The following is a 17,825-nucleotide window of genomic DNA, read 5'->3' as shown; positions in this document are numbered from 1 at the left end:
GTGGCGTGGGCAGGAGGGGCATGGGGAGGCTGGGGCCTGGGGCTGGGACTGAAGGGGCACTGGCAGGGCCATGGGGCTGTGAGTGGGGAGTGAGGGGCAGGGTGGGTGACTGTGGGTTGGGAGTGAGGGTACCAGCAGGGCTGGTGGGGCTTGGGAGTGACGGGCAGTGGCATGGGCAGGAGCAGAGCAGCGGCATATCAGGGTTGTTCAGCGGGTGGGGACGACAGACAGTTGCAGATGGACCTGCATCCAGTTGAGCTAAGGGGGACGGGGGAGCTCTGATTTTCGAGGTCACAAAAAACAAATTCAAGGCACTGGTAGGCTTCCAAATTGCTTTAAAATTGTAAATATCTCAATAAAACATTGTGTTCAACTGATATCTATGTAAGTAGTGGCGTTTCATTTTAATAGCAGAAAAGAATGAATTTAGGGTATTTTAAATCAGAGAATTTGGGATTTGTTTCCCTTAAAATCAGAGAATTTGCCACTTTTAAACACAGAAAGCCAGGATCCCTGCTGATCACAGAATGACCATGTGTTGCCAATGAGATGCACTGTGAAAAAGGCAAATGAGATCCCCACCAATGCATCCAGAAGGTGTTTCTGTTGAAACTGGTAAGTATTAGTGACACTGTGCGAGGCCCTGGTGAGATCTCCTCAGCAATACTGTGTATAGTTCTGCTCAGCCATGAAAAAAGAAGCTGAATTCAAACTGAAACAAGTATAGAGATGGCAGCAGGAAACAAAAAAGGATGCTTCTATGCTGGTCAGACAGGAATCAAAAAAGGATGCTTCTATGCTGGTCAGAAAATAAGCTTCCTTGCTTTCGCAGCCTATGGTTTGCCAGTCTTGGGGGTCTGATATTGGGGAAAATAAGATGTGTGCTGTTTGTGAGAAAATACAACAGAGCAATAAGTCTCTGGAACAGCCTTCGTATGGAAGAAACAGAGGCAAAACCCCCAACTCTTTTCGAGATGGAGCTTGACACAATGTGGGTAACATCAGGAGACTGGACTTGATGAGCTGGGAATTCCCTTCTAGTTGTAAGCCCCTAAATGCAAATGGAGTCACTAACAAAGCATCGCCTCGTGCATTTGTCAGTTGAAACGGATTTTTACTCCCTCAGGGGGGAATTCTAAAATCACTTAGTGATGATCTTTAAGGAGTTATTAAATGAGAGAAATTAAGAGTTTATAGAAAAGTGACAGAGATGAATTTAGGCTTAGATCTTACTGTATCTCAGAAGTGTTGTAATCTTGTTTAATTTCCCAATTTAAGAAGCACAAAGAAAAAACTAATGGCTAATGACTGAATGGTTATTTGAAAACACTTTCAGATTAGATTCTGAATACTGTTTTTATAATCTTTTCATTAAAAGCCCATATTGTAAATGGACAAGTATCTTCACAGCCTTGTTGCCATAGCTACTTAATGAGTAAATTAAGATGCATCTCTGGACAACCTGTGAATCTCCCTTATCAACAGGGCAACTTGCTTAAAAATGCTTGAACACTTGCAAGGACTGAATTCCTCTCACTTGAACTCTCTGGCTGCATCTATACGAGCGGCAGACTGCACAGTTGTTAATGCACAGTCATTTAGTACTTGCATAATGCGATGCTACTGCATAGTAATAACAAGATACTGAGCAGTAGTTTGTCGTAACTGCACAGTAGCGTCAGAAAAAACCATGTGGGGACACTACTGTGCAGTAATGCTAGTTACTGTGCAGTCATTTAGTACTTGGTTATGCAAGTACTAAGTGACTGCACAGTAACAAGTGAGCAGTTTGCCGCATGTGTAGATGCGGCCCGAGAGTAGCAGCCAGAGAGTAGCTTGTTGCTACTGTGCAGTAGCATCTCGTGCAGACACGACCTCTGAGAATTGCACACCAAGACCTCTAGCCTACACATGGGCATGACTTTTACTTATGTGAATAACAATATACACGTGAAAACGACTGCAGAATCTAGCTTGCTCCTCCGATCCCAAAGTCATGGGCAGGACATAAAAATCCCAAGAGCCTTCCAGAATGCAACACTATGTTTTAGTTAAGCTAACTTCAGGAGGCTCTTTGATCTGCAATACCTAATCACCTTCATGTGCTCATTATTAACTGAGAGAATGTATTTTAACCTTTTGATTCAGAATTGCTTTAACTGCCTTCTCCACCTCAAACAGATCACTGATGTCCACAGTCCAAACATGTGGTTTCCCAATGTAAACTTCAGCATAGGGATGCTGAGAGGTCAACTGAAAAAGAAAAAAGTCAATATCAGAATAAGTCAAATGAAAAATATCCATATTTCAGATTTTCTGTACATCTCTTTTTAACAGTTTTGGGTGAAACCAGGACTTGTTAAATGTTCTGGGCTGATAATTGTGGAGACCGAAGTCCTCTAAGTTGCCCAGACAATAGGTCAGCACAGGCAACAGAAGTAGAGAGAGAGAGTAGGGAAGCTTCATGTACTTCTGCTTTTTCTCTATACCCTTCTCTCTACCTGATATCATCCACTTGCTTGAGAACAGCTAACATCTTCCTTACTACCCACAGCCCTTCATGTTATCTCTGCATCAGATATCTCTACTAGGTCATCCTATTCACCCAGGCTGAAAGGTCATTATCTTTCCATCCAAACCCTCTTGTCCAACATTTTCTCACAAAAATTATGATTATGACTTTTTCCATGTTTGATTCTGATTCTCTATGCTCAGATTGATAACAAAGAAAATTCGTCCTCACTGCATTGATGTTTTTGGACCTGCATAGTTTAGGAATTAAGCTATCAGACATTTTTTTGCACAAATCCAATAGCCCTCAATTCTAACTTTTTAGTCTAGGATAGAAGAAGAATGTTCTACATCCTACCAGTAGTTCCCCGTATCCAAACATCTATGCCCAAAGCTTCTAAATTCCTATGAGTATAGCACAATAATACATTACTTCTATCACCCAGGACGAACTGTGATGCTCTCCTGACAGCAAGATACTAGATGTCACCTCCAGCATGCCTTTAAAAGTTAAGTGACATTTTGTTCATTGCTTTGCTAGAAAATATTTACAATAGGTGAAAAAAATCATCAGTTAAACCAACCCAGGAGGAATAAAGGTGAATGCATTTGACCAGGCTACAGTTGGCACAACAGCACTGAAAGGAAGTGGGAAAAACAACAAGCATACAAAACTGCGAGCATGTATTTACGCTCGTACTGCTTCATGCACTGGGATTTCACTCTTTTGCTTTTTTTACTGAGTAAAGCAACCAATCTGCATTTACTTAGAAACCTTTCCTCTTGAATCTAGTACCCATTATACCTGTTTTTTCCTGGCTGGAACCAAAAAAAAAAGGCCAGGAAATACAAGCAGACCATTTCCCACAAAAATATTTACCTGGCGCTCCCTATTTCTAGACACAGGAATGTGGTAATCATGGGCAGCTGAACCCACACGCCAAGGTCAATCATCTGATGAGCTCTATGTAGGCTGACACCTCTGCCTGCACAGGGCCAAGAGGAATCCATGCAAAACCCATTGGAGAACTGACGCTTTGTTATCATTTACTTGGAAGATTTGAGGGAGACATGCTTTCTCTGACTGGCTATATCCTAGTGCACCATCTTCTGATTTTCTCCTGTAAACCCAATCCCCCCATAACACTTACATATTCACACTGAACTCAGTTTTATGACATTAACTTTATCCTTAACAATTACACTATTTAAAAAAACAATCGGAGTATCAAGATTCTCTTTTTCTAGAGCACGGGTGTCTTACTTAATGAAGCAGTATGCACTCTTTTATAAATCCACTATAGGGCACTGAGCACAGTGAAAGCACTTAAGAAATAAGTACATGCACTTTATTCCCAAATCTTCTGAGAGCGTAGGCAAGGAAAATTACTGAACTTCAGAAAGCTTTGGGAGTTCATAGATTCATAGACGGTAGAGTCAGAAGGGACCCCAAAAGATCATCATGTCCGACACCCTGTCCCAGGCAGGAATAGGACTGAGGTTAGATGACCCCAGCCAGGTGCCTATCTAGCCTCGTCTTGAAGACCTCTAAGTTAGGTGATAGTACCACCTCTCCTGGCAGCCCGTTTCAGATTCTCGCCACCCTTACTGTGAAAAATTTCTTCCTAATGTCTAACCTGAATCTACTCTCCATTAGTTTGTACCCATTATTCCTAGTTACTCCAAGGGGTGCCCTGACAAATAGCGCATCTCCAATTCTCTGTTGTCCTCCTTTGATAAACTTATAGGCTGCTACAAGGTCTCCCCTCAGCCATCTTGTGAAGGCTGAAGAGATCCAGATCACTCAACCTCCCCTTGTAGGGTCTTGCACAGAGGCCACTAATCATACGATTGGCCCTCCTCTGGACCCTCTCCAGATTCTCCGCATCCCTTTTGAAGTGCGGCACCCAGAACTGGACACAGTACTCCACCTGCGGCCTGGCCAGTGCTGCATCGAGGGGAGCATCACCTCCCTTGATCTGGTGGTCATGCATCCACTAATGTACGATAAGGTGCGATTGGCTTTGTTGATGGCTTCGTTACACTGCCAGCTCATGTTCATCTTGGAGTCAACTACGACTCCAAGATCCCTCTCAGCCGCTGAGCTGCTGAGGAGGTCATCCCCCAACCTATAGGTGTGCAGGGGATTCCTCCTCTCTAGGTGGAGTACCTCGCATTTGTCTTTGTTGAATTGCACCGTTTCATTCTGCCCATTGCTCCAACCTGTCCAGATCGGCCTGTATCCACTCCCTGCCCTCCGGTGTGTTAACTTTGCCTCATAACTTGGTGTCATCTGCAAACTTGGACAGGGTGCTCTCCACAACCTAGTCCAAATCACCGATGAAGATATTAAATAATACCAGTCCAAGGACCGAACCCTGCGGGATACCACTGCCCACCTCCTTCCAGGTTGAAAACGACCCATCCAGCACCACTCTCTGAGTGCAGTCTCTAAGCCAGTTTGCCACCCACCTGACTGTGTAAGCGTCCACCCCACAGCTTGCTAACTTCCTTATTAGACTAGGAGGCGAAATTGTATCAAAGGCCTTCTTAAAGTCCAGGTAGATGACATCTGCCTCAGCTCCTGTGTCAAGGCAGTGTGTTACCTGGTTGTAAAAGGCTATAAGGTTTGTCAGGCAGGATCTACCTGTGATGAACCTATGCTGGTTTCCTTTCAGCATCAATTCCCTTGCTGGGCCTTCACAAATGCAGTCTTTAATGATTTTTTCCAGTTTTTTCCCCAAGGATAGAGGTAAGACTGACTGGCCTAAAGTTACCCGGCTCATCCCTTCTCCCCTTCTTAAAAACGGACATGACATTGGCCCTTTTCCAGTCCTCAGGGACCTGGCCGGGGCACCATGAGTGCTCAAACAGCCGTGCCAGTAGCTCTGCTATGACACTGGCCAATTCCTACAGCACCCGTGGATGGAGGTCATCCACGCCTGCTGACTTGTACTTATCCAGCCCCTCCAAGTGCTCCTTAACTAAGTCAGCACTAACCACTGGCGGTCTAGTGCCTCCCGGACATCTATCTGTGTTCAAATTGGGGGAATTGTCTTGGCCAGTACTTAGGAATACTGAAGCAAAGAACTCGTTGAAGAGCTCTACTTTTTTCCCCTGTGTCGGCTACCAACTGTCCCGATTTGTCCTGCAGGGGCCCTATGCTACTCTGCGCCTTCCTTTTGCTTGCTATATATATGTAGAAGGACTTTTTATTGTCCTTCATTGTTGTAGCCAGCCTAAGCTTCAGTCCTGCCTTGGCCTGCCTAACTGATTCCCTGCAATAGCATGCCAGAGAGGTATATTCCTCCTTGGTGGCTGCCCCCTGCTTCCACTGCCTATAAATCTCTTTCTTTGCCCCCAGTGTTTTCTGGAGTTGCCTGTTCAGCCAAGAGGGCTTTTTTGTCCCTTTGCCCTCTTTCCTGAGTAATGGAATATTCTCCTTTTGTGCGCAAAGGATCGCTCCCTTGAGAAACCGCCAGCCCCCCTGGACCCCCATACGCTCGATGCTCTTGAGTTCAGCCACCTCACTAACTAGCCTTCTAAGTTTACTAAAATTGACCCTTCTGAAGTCTAACACTTTAGCCTCACTGGTATTTTTCCCACCCTTCACTGGATTGTGAATTCGAGTTATGCTGGAGATCACTAGTCTTCTGCATCTGCCCAAGAGGCAGCAGCACCATTAAGCCAGTCTAGTGTTGAAGAACTGAAAAATGACATTTCTCAAACTAGAGGATGTTACAGTGCTCTGTTAACATTTTAAGATTGCCAGCCCGATCCTGAGATACGGTCACTGGCCAAAGCTTAAGATTTTAGTCATCCATGGGACACTTCTGTTGTCTACAACAGCAGCTTGTTAAAAACCTGCAATTTTACACCTGAGAGAATTTCAGAACACAGTTTGTTCCAGGATAAAATAAAATAAATAAATAAATAAATAAATATTTTTACTATTTGGGTTTAAAAAAACTCAAAGACACATCAAAATGATACCACTCATCCTAACATTATATAAAGGCTGAGAATGGCAGTGTTTCACTAAAAGTACTCATTGTTTCAAAAAGTTGTAATTCTGTCAGGGAAGGGTTAAGTGCCTTCTGATGGTTTACTGGTTGCAGTACTTGAATAAAAGAGCAGCTGGAAGAGAGATAGCAAATCAAAACAGGTTCAGAACAGTCTTGAGCAAAGCCAAAAAACCAAACCTAGGAAGAAAGTTTAGGCTGACTCTTAAGTTCTTATTGTTCTTTTAATTATTCACAAAGAAAAGAGTAAAAAAGTCAAACTGTAAGAAGGTGATGACTGAGTTTGGACGGTACAAACTTTATTCACAGAGCAGGCTGATAAAAGGTGCACAAAACCTCATTTACCAACCCTTTAAACACAGCAACCTATGTTCTTTTATTAAAATGAATACAGGTGCCTTGCTAAATAACTAGTTGCCACCATGCAATACATAAGCTATCCCATCCTTCAAGCAGACCAACACTGCAATACAAAGTTGTGCTTATTTACATGTTTGCATAGGAATTATTTTTTACATAAAAAAATAATCTGCAGTTGATTAGTACTATAAAGCACTTTTTCAGCAGCAATTCAGGATCACAAGCAAGAACGTTAATTAACGTCAAACTTAGGGGGAAATACGGTGTGCTATAGGCCTAACTTTATTCTTATATAAATGTGCTACTTTTAAACTCCTAGCAAGGATGAACACTATTTTTCAGTATATTCTTTCATAGCAGCCAGTTTGTTTAACTTTCTACTTTCCAAAATATCCTGGCTGGTTTGGAAACTTGCGGTTTTCCCCTTCCTGTTCTCTTCCAAATCTGGTTTGGGACTCTGCACACATTTATCTTCAAATAAACACACAGTTTGTTGTTATTACCAACAGGAGAGTTAAGGACAACTTTTAGCAGAACTTATCTGCAAATACAGTATAACTTTCATTTAACTTATATGAATGGCAGTATACTTATTGCATATTATTGCTCATTATTTCAAGGGAATAAAATGTATAGTGATACGGAAAAACAATACCCTGTGCTGTTAGGCAGAATGTCAGATCTTGAAGCGAAATTTCAACATATGCTCTGACAAAAGGAAAACAACAGAATGCACCTATATGTAGATGTGTAGCTATGTATTAGTAATAATTTACTTGTACAACACAAGCACAGTCTTGTACTCAGAAAAAAAGCCTGTATGTATTCTGACTACTTTCATGTTAGGCAAACAGTAAACTATGCCTCTTAGTTTGACTTTTTAAATATAGGATAAAAAAAAATCAATTTGTACTAAAAATAAATGTCTTTATGATCCTCGGAGAACAGCTACAGAACAAAACTCTCCGCAATAGACATGTTTAAACCCCAATCCTTTGCCACGTCAGAACACTTGGTGTTCACATGCTTACCTCTCGAAGTGTTGGCTTGCCTTTGAAAAATTCTGTGTTTTTGCTGCTTTTGGGTGGGTTAAATTTTAGATTCAGAAAAGCACATCCATTAGCAATAGCCTCTAGAGGAGCAGGCCCTTCATATGGGAATCCAAGGCCGACAAATAACTGTGGAATAGAAAACATACAATCCTTGTTATTTTTTCTTTGGAAGACAATCAAAAATTCATCATGATGATCTGATATAAGCGAACACAATTTTTCTTAAAAAAAATTACTAGGCTACAAAATACAACCAGAGGATAGTTTTGAAAAGAATGAGGTAACCGTCTATCACCCAACAAAGCTTTATTAAAAATTATCACATTAGCTTCATGCTGAATGTTGCTAAGGCTTTGACTGCTTGCTCACTCTCCTCTGGAAAAAAGAGAAATGGAACGTCCTGTAAAACATATCCAACAATGATTTTTCTGTTACGTGTTGGAGTTAGAATGATGGAAGTCCACTCTAAATTAAACAGATGGTTTTTCATGAAACTGATGGAACAACAGCCCCTTTCTGTTATGTTTTGGGAAAAAGTAATTTGGTGGTTTGGTTACTGTTCAAATGGAACTGGTGGGGCTCTCTGGTCGACTAGTAGGTACAGGTTTTACAACAGTTACATCACTAAAGAGCTGTGCTACTTTATTATTCTCCTCCCCCTCTCTTCAACCGACTAGTTTTGGTCTGAGTACTTTTACATTGGCAAACTGCATGATCTTTCTGATTCAAAACGACAGATGGCAGCAAACATCAGTTGAAGACACAAACTAGTCAGCAAGGGTCCTGCAGTAACAAGTTGACAAACTAATGTAAACTGAAGGGGAAAACCTACTTTTATTGCCAATTTTACAGCATGGCTATTCTGATAAAGAGAGGTCTTCTGCAGGAGGAAATCCAACTGGAAAATACTTAAGTTTTTAATAAAAAATGGAAGATTGTACAAGGTTTATTTAAAATTCAGTTTCTTTCCTGGCCTTCACAACTGAGAAAACTGAATTAAATGCAGGATTCTCTTACTTTGGTTAATTGAAGGCGAGTGTACAATGAGCTGGGTAAAGCAGTCTGACCTACAATAGCTGCCAGAAATTGCCAACCAACACTGCTGAATGGTTTCACACATGCCATGGGCTCAGCTTCTGTTTAGTTACAAAAAAAAAGGACTAAGCTTCATAGCTATTGGGATTATGCAGTCAGAACATGACAGCTTCCATTTAGTAAACTGAAGTACTTTCCATAAAGAAACAGTATTGCAAGGAAAAATAAACGGATATGAAAAGAATTAAAGTGGTGACAGTTCCTTTCAACAGCTTACTTCAGGTTACATGCAAAAACAATTAAAGTAAAGTTACAGCCAATACAGAAATCTGTATAATCAGCCCTGATGTATACAGGCGTACACATGCCTGGCATCAGTAGAATAACATTTCGAGCTGACTGGTTCTAAAGAGAACCCTCCCTCACCAAATATGAAAATATTTAGTTCGTGTGCAATAAAAGTGAAAATGAGGTATCTGGATTAAAAACAATATTTCCCCTCAAAACCTGCAATGTCTTTGCAAGAAATTCTTCTTTAAGTATTTAGTAAAAATTAAGTATTGAAGCAATCTTGTTTGTTATAAGAAGCGACTGTGGAAAAAAGCAGAATTGGAGAAATTCTCAACAACTAGACTGGTGGTTCCCAGGCTTTTTAGACTCAAGGCTGGTAGCATAACTAAGGAGGTCAGCAGGGGCTGCAGCCCTGGGCGCTCATTTGGGAGAACAAGGGGGTGCAAAAACAACAGCTGCTGCTGTGGCTGTGTGATTATCCAGCGTGCAGTGCTGCCCTCTTAAGCTTCTGCTCAAGGCACTGCTTGGAAAATGCAACCTCTTAGTTTTATTCATTTTTTTTTGACTATGGAAACATAATAGAGCAGCAATGTTGCAAAGGATTCAGAAAGACCACAACAGGTCAGGATGTTTGTGACGCTATGGATTCCTATCTGCAACCTCTGTTTGTCTTGTGAAGTACATGTAGGCATTTACATACTTAATAATGCTAATATTGCACGGGACCCTTAAAAAGATCTTGTGGCACTCTGGTTGAAAATAAACAAACCAGGCCAAGGATGCTCAACCCCCCCACCACATGCAGTCTGGCCCAAGGTGGCTCTGCTTCCCTGCAGCCAAATTTCTGGATGCCTGGAGAGCCCCATGGGCCTTACAGCATGGCCCTACATGCAGGGCCCGATCCAGGTGTGGGGGCCCCATCCCCAATACTGGTGGGTGGGGACAACATGGGGCCCAACTCCAGCATGCAAGGCCGGACGGTGGCGAAGCAGGGTCCCAGGGCCTGATCCCTGTACGCTGGGTGGTGGTGTTGCGGGGCCCACATGGGGCCCTGATCCTAGCCTACAGGGGTAGCATGGGGCCCTGGGGCTGATCCTGATGTGTGGGGCCCGATTTGGCTTGCAGACCTGCCCCACATCTCTCATCTGGCCTGCAGGGCCAAAAGGTTGAGCACTAATGAACTAGGCTAGACAAATCTGAACTGGTATTATACATCATGTAGCTTCCTATTTCCTTGCAGATAGCAAATTTTCATGCTAAATTTAATCTCAAAAGATGTTTAATACCCAGAAAATTAACTTCTGGAAAATAGGAACCTCTGGACATGAAAACACATTCATCAAGTGCCATGTAGAAAACAAAAATAATAGAAGCGCACTTGACAATTTAACTAAACCTAGTTAGATCAAATAGACAAGGTTAAACCATTAACTCAGAGGATTTGCAGTGTTGCTAACAATTCCATCGTGACCTGGTTTTCTTTGGTAGCTCTCTCTTACATGATAAATAAATTCTTCACTTTCTGCCATAAATTACTGCCATCCGCGGCTGCACAGTTTTGTGTCTGTTCTGTATTACCTGTTTATTTAGGGGAAGCTCCTTGGGGAAGGGAATATTTCTGTTTTGACAGCACTGAATACACTGTCAGCACTTAATAATACGAACGCTGCCACCTGTTCTGCAGCCATTTTAAACACTTATGGAACTCAAAGATAAGGTTCTGAAAACATATCTGCGGAGCATACACTCTGTGCATCACACATGGAGTGCCCGGATTAAGTGAGAGGATCCAAAAGAATTAAGTCAATGTGCTCTCAGTTTGTACCAGCTAGAATGAGTTTGGCACAGTTCTTGGTGTTGTGCATCTCTTGTACAAACCACATATCCACCTCGAGCCCAGCACCTCTTCTGGCACTGTGTGTCTCCCTGCTCCAATTGCCTAGAACCTGAAGCAGTGCTGCTTTCCTTGAGCTGCCTTCACAGCCCTCCCACGTGTTCCAGAGTTTGAGCTGGATTGCACCCTTCTTTGGCTGTGCCACACATGGGCTCTCAGTGTGGGGTCTAGCCAGAGCCCCCAGTTTCATGTGAGGTCCAACTTGCACAGAAGAATGAGAGGTTTCTGGCTCATGGTTCACTTATTCAGAGGGACAGACATAACCCATTGCACAATTCTGTATAACAGATTTGCTCATTACTTGGTATCCAGGGGCAAACAACATTTAGATAAAAGTAATGAGCCATATATGTAATTCCCTGCCGTTTCCTCATGATTCAGGAGCATTCTTTGGGTTACTAGTAGATACAGAGGTGAGGAAAGTGTGGTCAGGCCCCTCTGTCTGTGCTGCACATGCAGTGAGCTTTGGTCAGCTGAGGCTCCGGCTGGAGCTCAGTGTGCAGAATTGGCTCTGAGCTTGCCAGCTAATCGAGGTGGGGTCTGCCAGAGCCCCTGCGGTCCTATGGATCTAGAGCCCAGCAGATGAATGCTGCTGTTCTCCCTCTCCTTCCCCGCTGAATTTAGCAATAGGGCAAAGGAGGGGACAAGCAGTGGTAGCAGCGCTCACCTCCCAGGCTCTGGAGCCGCATGAAACTAGGGGCTCTGGCTAGACCCCACACTGAGAGATGATGTGTGGCACAGCCAAAAAAGGGTGCAATTCAGTTGCTGCACCCCTTGATTCTGCCCCTGGTCAGGGCCCTTGGGTCCTACAGCCAGGGGATGGCCTTCTGAACAATACAGTCCTTCTAGCTCCATTTACTTTCTCTGTCCTAGTGGATCTGCCCATTAAGCCACCTCTACAAGACCCACTAGAAGAGCTTGTCTCCCTGCTCCCCTCTGCTTTCCAACATGCCATGTGCACCTTTGTGAGTCTCCTAGCAACACCCCGGTTTCTTTGTCGTTCTTTTGTTAATTTTCCATTGCTCCAACTACCAACCCCAGGGAGAGATATTTGGAGCAAACTGGTTCTCCTAGGTTTCAGATAACCCACTGTGCCACAGCGTTTCCACCTGAATAAAGACTTAAGATTTAACGACTGACTATTGTTCCTGGTCTGGCAGGGATGTGACATGACATAATCACTGGGATTCCACATTTGCATCCCAAGATATAATTTTGGCTCACAACAAGATCTTCCTAATTCCAACCTGAATTTATACACTACATTTCACCACGTTTCTTCGATGTAAATTACAAGTAGGAAAGCAACCTGGCAGGGGATTAATAGCAACATTAAAAATATAAATATTTTAAATTAACTCTGAAAATCACGTGTGCTGTGCTTCAAAAGCCTAACACAAGGGAATATTACAGAGCCCCACTAACTCATTCTCACGCTATTCTAATTTACAAATCCTTTCAATTACAGGCAGCTTATTATTTCTGGAAAGCCTAAGACAATCCATTGAGATACTTCCTAAATATAAGTGCATAACAGAAATGTTGCATGCCACTAACTGCAATGAGTTGCATCAAATGTCTAATAGAAGCAATTGAGCATTAAGAAACTGAAGACTGCATTTTTCAAGTACACATGAAGAAAGTGTGTTTGGAAAATGTCACCCAGCAATACTATTTAGAATTGGCTGGATAAAGAATAATTCTTCCTTACAGAACTAAGCAAACAGGGGAGAAGACAAGAATGATTACTACCATCCCCTGAGGTTTTCTGAAGGGCTTGAGGAGGGCTCATGTAATCTTCAGGTAGGATACCTAAGCTAGGGACAGACATTGCCCCTGTCATGGTTTCCATGAGCGCAAGCCCCTTCCCAGCAGGGGAGCCGTGTTGTGGGGCAGGGAAAAGCTGCTGGGGACCGTGGCAGCGGCTTGGAGGGCTCTGGCCCACTTCAAGTCCTGGTGCTGTTGTGCACAGTCCACTGCAGCTCTGCCTGCCCTGCAGCGAGGCTTCCCAAGCAGCAAGCGAGTTGCAGTGGTGGCGGTCAGGGCAGGCACACCTGGCTGTGGTCCCCTGGGGGCAGTGGAGGTAAAGTGGGGAATAACCCCCACTCCCTGCCCCCTTTGCCTCAAGAGCCACGCTGGCCCACTGCTGCAGCAGTGAGGGGGGAGCACCTGGCAGACCTGGCTCAGGTCCCTGTCAGTGGGACAGGAAGCGGGGAATTAAACCCCTCTCTGGGCAGTTCAGCCAAGGCTACTGCCGTGGCTGGCCATCCCCCCCCCCCCCCCTTCCCCCCGCCACAGCTTCCCTGCAGCCGAGGGCATGCTCTAGCCTCCCCCACCCAACCCGCTGCTGGACTGAGCAACTGCAGGCACGTGTCCACATTTCCTCAGTCCACAAGGAATGTCTGTGCTGTTGCAAATCTGTTCAACCTAGGCAGGTTAGACTAACCTGCAAAGAGTGAATCAGTTCAGGGCCTGGCTTTTTGAATGTCTGTTCCCAGCCTTAATGGGCAAAGCAGAGGGCTGAGATTGACTCTTTTCCCTATCCTCTCTTGGGGGAAGCTTGGCTTTCCCTCCCAGGCTGGTAACATTCTTTGGTTTCCTATCCTTTTAATCATCTCCTTCCCTCTCTCATGCTATTTGGCTGCACTGGTTTACGTTGTATTTCATAGACTGGAGAGGATTCTAGTGAATTGCCTCTTAGAACTTGGAAGGCAATCTTCCTGCTATTCATAATACAAAGCTCATATATTTTTAAAGACTTTTTCTCAGCCACAAACCTGGTTTTCTTGTTTTATATGATGTTTGCCAAACTTCTACATAAGCTCCATGCACATTATGGATTTACAAGGTCCATCTAACAAGCTGATAGTATGAATACATTTGGTTAACTTGGGCTGGTCAGGTTACACAGATCTAAAAGATGTACAGCAGACTGAGTCTCTACCTAGTTTGTGCCCTAAACCCTACATGTGCAACCAGAAGGAAGAAAATTCAACCACAGCAAAACTTTATTACATATACAATGGTTGCTGGCTATACTTCCTTTGACTATGATTTGAAGGGGAGTCAAATACCCGTGGCTGATAAGAGTTCTGGAATGGATGGTTACCTGCTGCATATTTTGGAAGGAGATGATATCATCTCGTCCTTATAACTGGCTGTTAAAAGTGGTAAATTGCCTCCTATTTTTATCTCATCATTGTTTTGCTGTGGCTTATTCCTATGCTCATTGGGACCAAATATTTATACTGCAACACCCTGAAGGCAGATATAATTGCTTGTATCCACTCTACTGGAAAGTTTAAGCTTCTATTTTGCTTCACTAGTTTCAGAAGATGCAAACACAGGGTTATAGTCTTTTCTATCCTGCTGTGAGGCAGGTGCTTAAAAGCATTTCTTTTATTATCTGGGCATTTTTCCCCTCTTTCAAATGTTTTTTGAAAGCCAGAACTGCTGTAATTTATTTAGTCCTGTAAATGGGCATAGCACATACCACAGTCCATTTTATATGGAATCCAATGACACCAGTGCCTGAAGGAGCTTAAAAGCCAGTTCTGCATTTTCAGTGAATTTATTTCCAGAGATTACTGAGTTTGCCACACTAACTCACTACCTGGCTAAAAGAGGCACTTTTTTTTTGGTCTGAAACTAAAAGAAAACCTTCCAGAGGGCACAGCATCCCTGTGGTTTTTTACTACTGCCCTGCGAGAGAGCAGTCCTAATGAGAGGGCTTCCTATGTACCAGCCAAACAAAATATATGAATGAGAAAGAAAGGAAGGAAGTGTTGTAAAACCTTATTGTTTTATGGAACTTGTAACACATTCTGGTGTGTAAAAGATCGTTTTAATATTCACCTGTATAAGAGCTCACTAAATGCACCGTTGACTATGTTAATGAAGTAAGATCTATTTCGCGTTCTGTTATTTTTTCTTAATTTAAAGGCTACATGCTCGAGTGTTTTTGCTTTACCTTTCATTTGCAGTCAAGTCATAATATAGTGCCTCTAACAGTGTCTGTTCTACATAGCTTTGATATGGGTTCAGGGGGCAATGATGTACAGTTAGTGAGTCAATTATGTAAAATACCAATTTCCTGAACTGGTCAGTTATGAGTACAAGATGTGCCACCAATCTACGTGGTGAGAACAGACTGGTTCTCACCACAACTGAGGACAACAACTGAAAAACAAGAGCTGTTTTCATGACTGGGAAATAAATTAAAATAAATTAATGAGCTGAAAAAAAGGTTTGCATATCTAATGTACATATGAGGTATACAAATGTCTGTTTAATCCATGTTTCATTCATTTGATTTTACAAATGGCTTTTGTTCCCAACTGGTTTGGATCACTTACCTTGAAACTTAACATTTATTTACTAGAATCAAGAGATTTGTTACTATTTTTCTGTGTCATTACTGTAATATTTCATAGCATGCACCATTCTGAACTGCAGAGAGGAAAGTGGCCTAGGACTGACACACATACCACAGCTATGAGCACCCTGATAAATTTTGCTCATACATGGAGCTCTCTGATAAGCACAGCCCCTCGTAAAGCACAGAAATACCTACAGAATAGACTCCCTAATTGACTATCCTGATGTTAGCGAAGCAGAAATTGAAGCTCTCCGTCCATAAAAAAAACCAGACTAGAACTGTATTCCTTTGCAAACTGCAGTACAAGTTCACAATCTGCTCCCTGAACATGTAGCTGAACATGGTTTTTGTTTTAGAGTGCTTGTCACTATCTGCAACAAATGTTTGCCAGATACATAGCACTGCTATAGCTGTGTGGAAACTGGAATTTCCATTCTGTGAAAAAAAATTGCATTCACATTTTTTATCCTTCTGAAACAAAACAAAATGATGCACATGTAAATACATAAATTAAATCAGCAAAGAAGGAACATTAAAAAAAAATCTTCCAAAAATACCTGGTTCATGCTCCCCAGCTGCCTACCTAGCACACTGGGCTGGCAGGAAATCAGCCAGTCTTTCTATCTGATTACCATTTAAAAGTTGAGTGAACTAACATCTTCCTACAGAATATGTTCCTTCAGGAACTTTTCAACCAGCTCCAATTTTCACACAATGCATTTATTTCACACTTCAGCTAGCCGTTTGGATTTTAAAGAAAAATTACCCCATTTGAAACGTACCAACTTTTGAAAGGTATTTGAAAATTATTTTATATATATCCTCAAATAAAATGGACCTTTGAGCTCTCATCTTCATCTGTCAACTATTTAAGCAATACCAAGCACATTTTGGACTGAACAATTAGAAAATCATAATTTAGCTGTCATCTACTGGTAGTTGGAACATGTTTTAGAAACTGAGTCTGATCCAGCTTGACTGGGAAAAATCTATGGAGGTGATCTAGAGTGACATTTGTGGTTTACTTTGTACTTTGCAGTGGACTTAATTATCATTGGACCTGAACTCTGACTGTTCAGGGATGGGATGGCTTGCCATATGAGGCTTTGCAAAAAATGGTAAATAGGAGATGGCACTCGCTACTAAAACATAACAACAGCCCTTGTATTAGTTAACATGCTTAGAAATGGAAAGTTTGAAGGAGAAAGTGTTTTTGCAGGTTTAAAGACAAAGCTGCAAAAAAGCCCACCAATAAATCTATGTGCTTGAAATGGCTATTGAACACAGAGAGGGCAGCTCCAAGACACTACAGCAGCTATCATTAATGCGCTTTTAGCATGCTGGCCACATTTTATAATTTACAGAGCAAAGAAATACAACAAAATCATTAATAATTTGCTAAACCATATAATCTGCATATTGTGTGAAGAAGAAGAGTAGGGAGTGCCTTCTATTGGTCCCCTTTAAGTTTATACTTACTGGTCATGTCTACACAAGAGGTGGGCTGCGCAGTACCACTGCAGCACATTTTTTTCTGATGCTACTGTACAGTAGCAGTGAACTACTGCACAGCAGCTCGTTACTATTGCGCAGTAACATTGAATCATCATTGCTACTGCACAGTAGCGTCTCATACATATGAGCCCACAGAGGATCAGAGCCATACCACTGAATGTGCACTGCACATTTAAACAAGCTTTTACTCAGGATCATGTGCCTTTCAAGACGTGCTGCTGGTGGTAGAAATACGATTCTTTTATTCTATGTTGCAATACAATGCCAGGACCTGGGTTTTCGATGATTAACTTGATACAAACAAGCTCATGCATACATATGCAGCAAATCAGTTGATCCAAACAAGTAAACATTAAAAGTACAGGTGCTTTATAGTGATGCCAAGCTATTACTTTCTGCCTGGAAGGAAAGCCAGGACCAAAAAAACATTCAAGTGTACAGTCAAAGTGGAGACTAACAGCAAGTGCTAATGGAGGCCTTGATCAGTGCTGTGATTAGCCAGATCAGCCACATTATCACGGAGATACTAATCTCCAGCGTAAGATTTTTCCTTAAACTAAAAACCGACTGTGGTATATTTTATTCCTAGGCTGCTGTTATTGTAAACTGATATTAAAGTAAAGACAAAACTATATCTATCAGTCAATGTCAGGCATACCAATATAAGAGAAATGAGAAACCCCATAACAATAACTGTGGATGCAGGGAGACCAGTGGATGTGGTATACCTTGACTTTAGCAAGTCTTTTGATGTGGTCTCCCACACC

The 17,825-nt window shown here is 42.4% G+C and overlaps 1 protein-coding gene across 3 annotated transcripts in view; it reads right to left on the bottom strand.

The window, feature by feature from the left end:
* Window positions 1–17,825, bottom strand: part of MGAT5 (mannosyl (alpha-1,6-)-glycoprotein beta-1,6-N-acetyl-glucosaminyltransferase) — a 148,852-nt gene that overhangs the window by 16,928 nt on the left and 114,099 nt on the right. For all 3 annotated transcript variants that reach the window (XM_025197563.1, XM_025197562.1, XM_006018383.3), the window contains 2 exons: window positions 7,925–8,071; window positions 2,137–2,253 (listed from right to left, as the gene is read on the bottom strand). In XM_025197563.1, the coding sequence (XP_025053348.1) occupies window positions 2,137–2,253; window positions 7,925–8,071 (264 nt within the window). The remainder of the gene's footprint in view (window positions 1–2,136; window positions 2,254–7,924; window positions 8,072–17,825) is intronic.

Source organism: Alligator sinensis, unplaced genomic scaffold, assembly GCF_000455745.1.
Source record: "Alligator sinensis unplaced genomic scaffold, ASM45574v1 scaffold277_1, whole genome shotgun sequence".
In the NCBI taxonomy this organism is placed as follows: Eukaryota; Metazoa; Chordata; order Crocodylia; family Alligatoridae; genus Alligator; species Alligator sinensis.
This window is presented reverse-complemented; position numbering and strand designations above follow the sequence as displayed.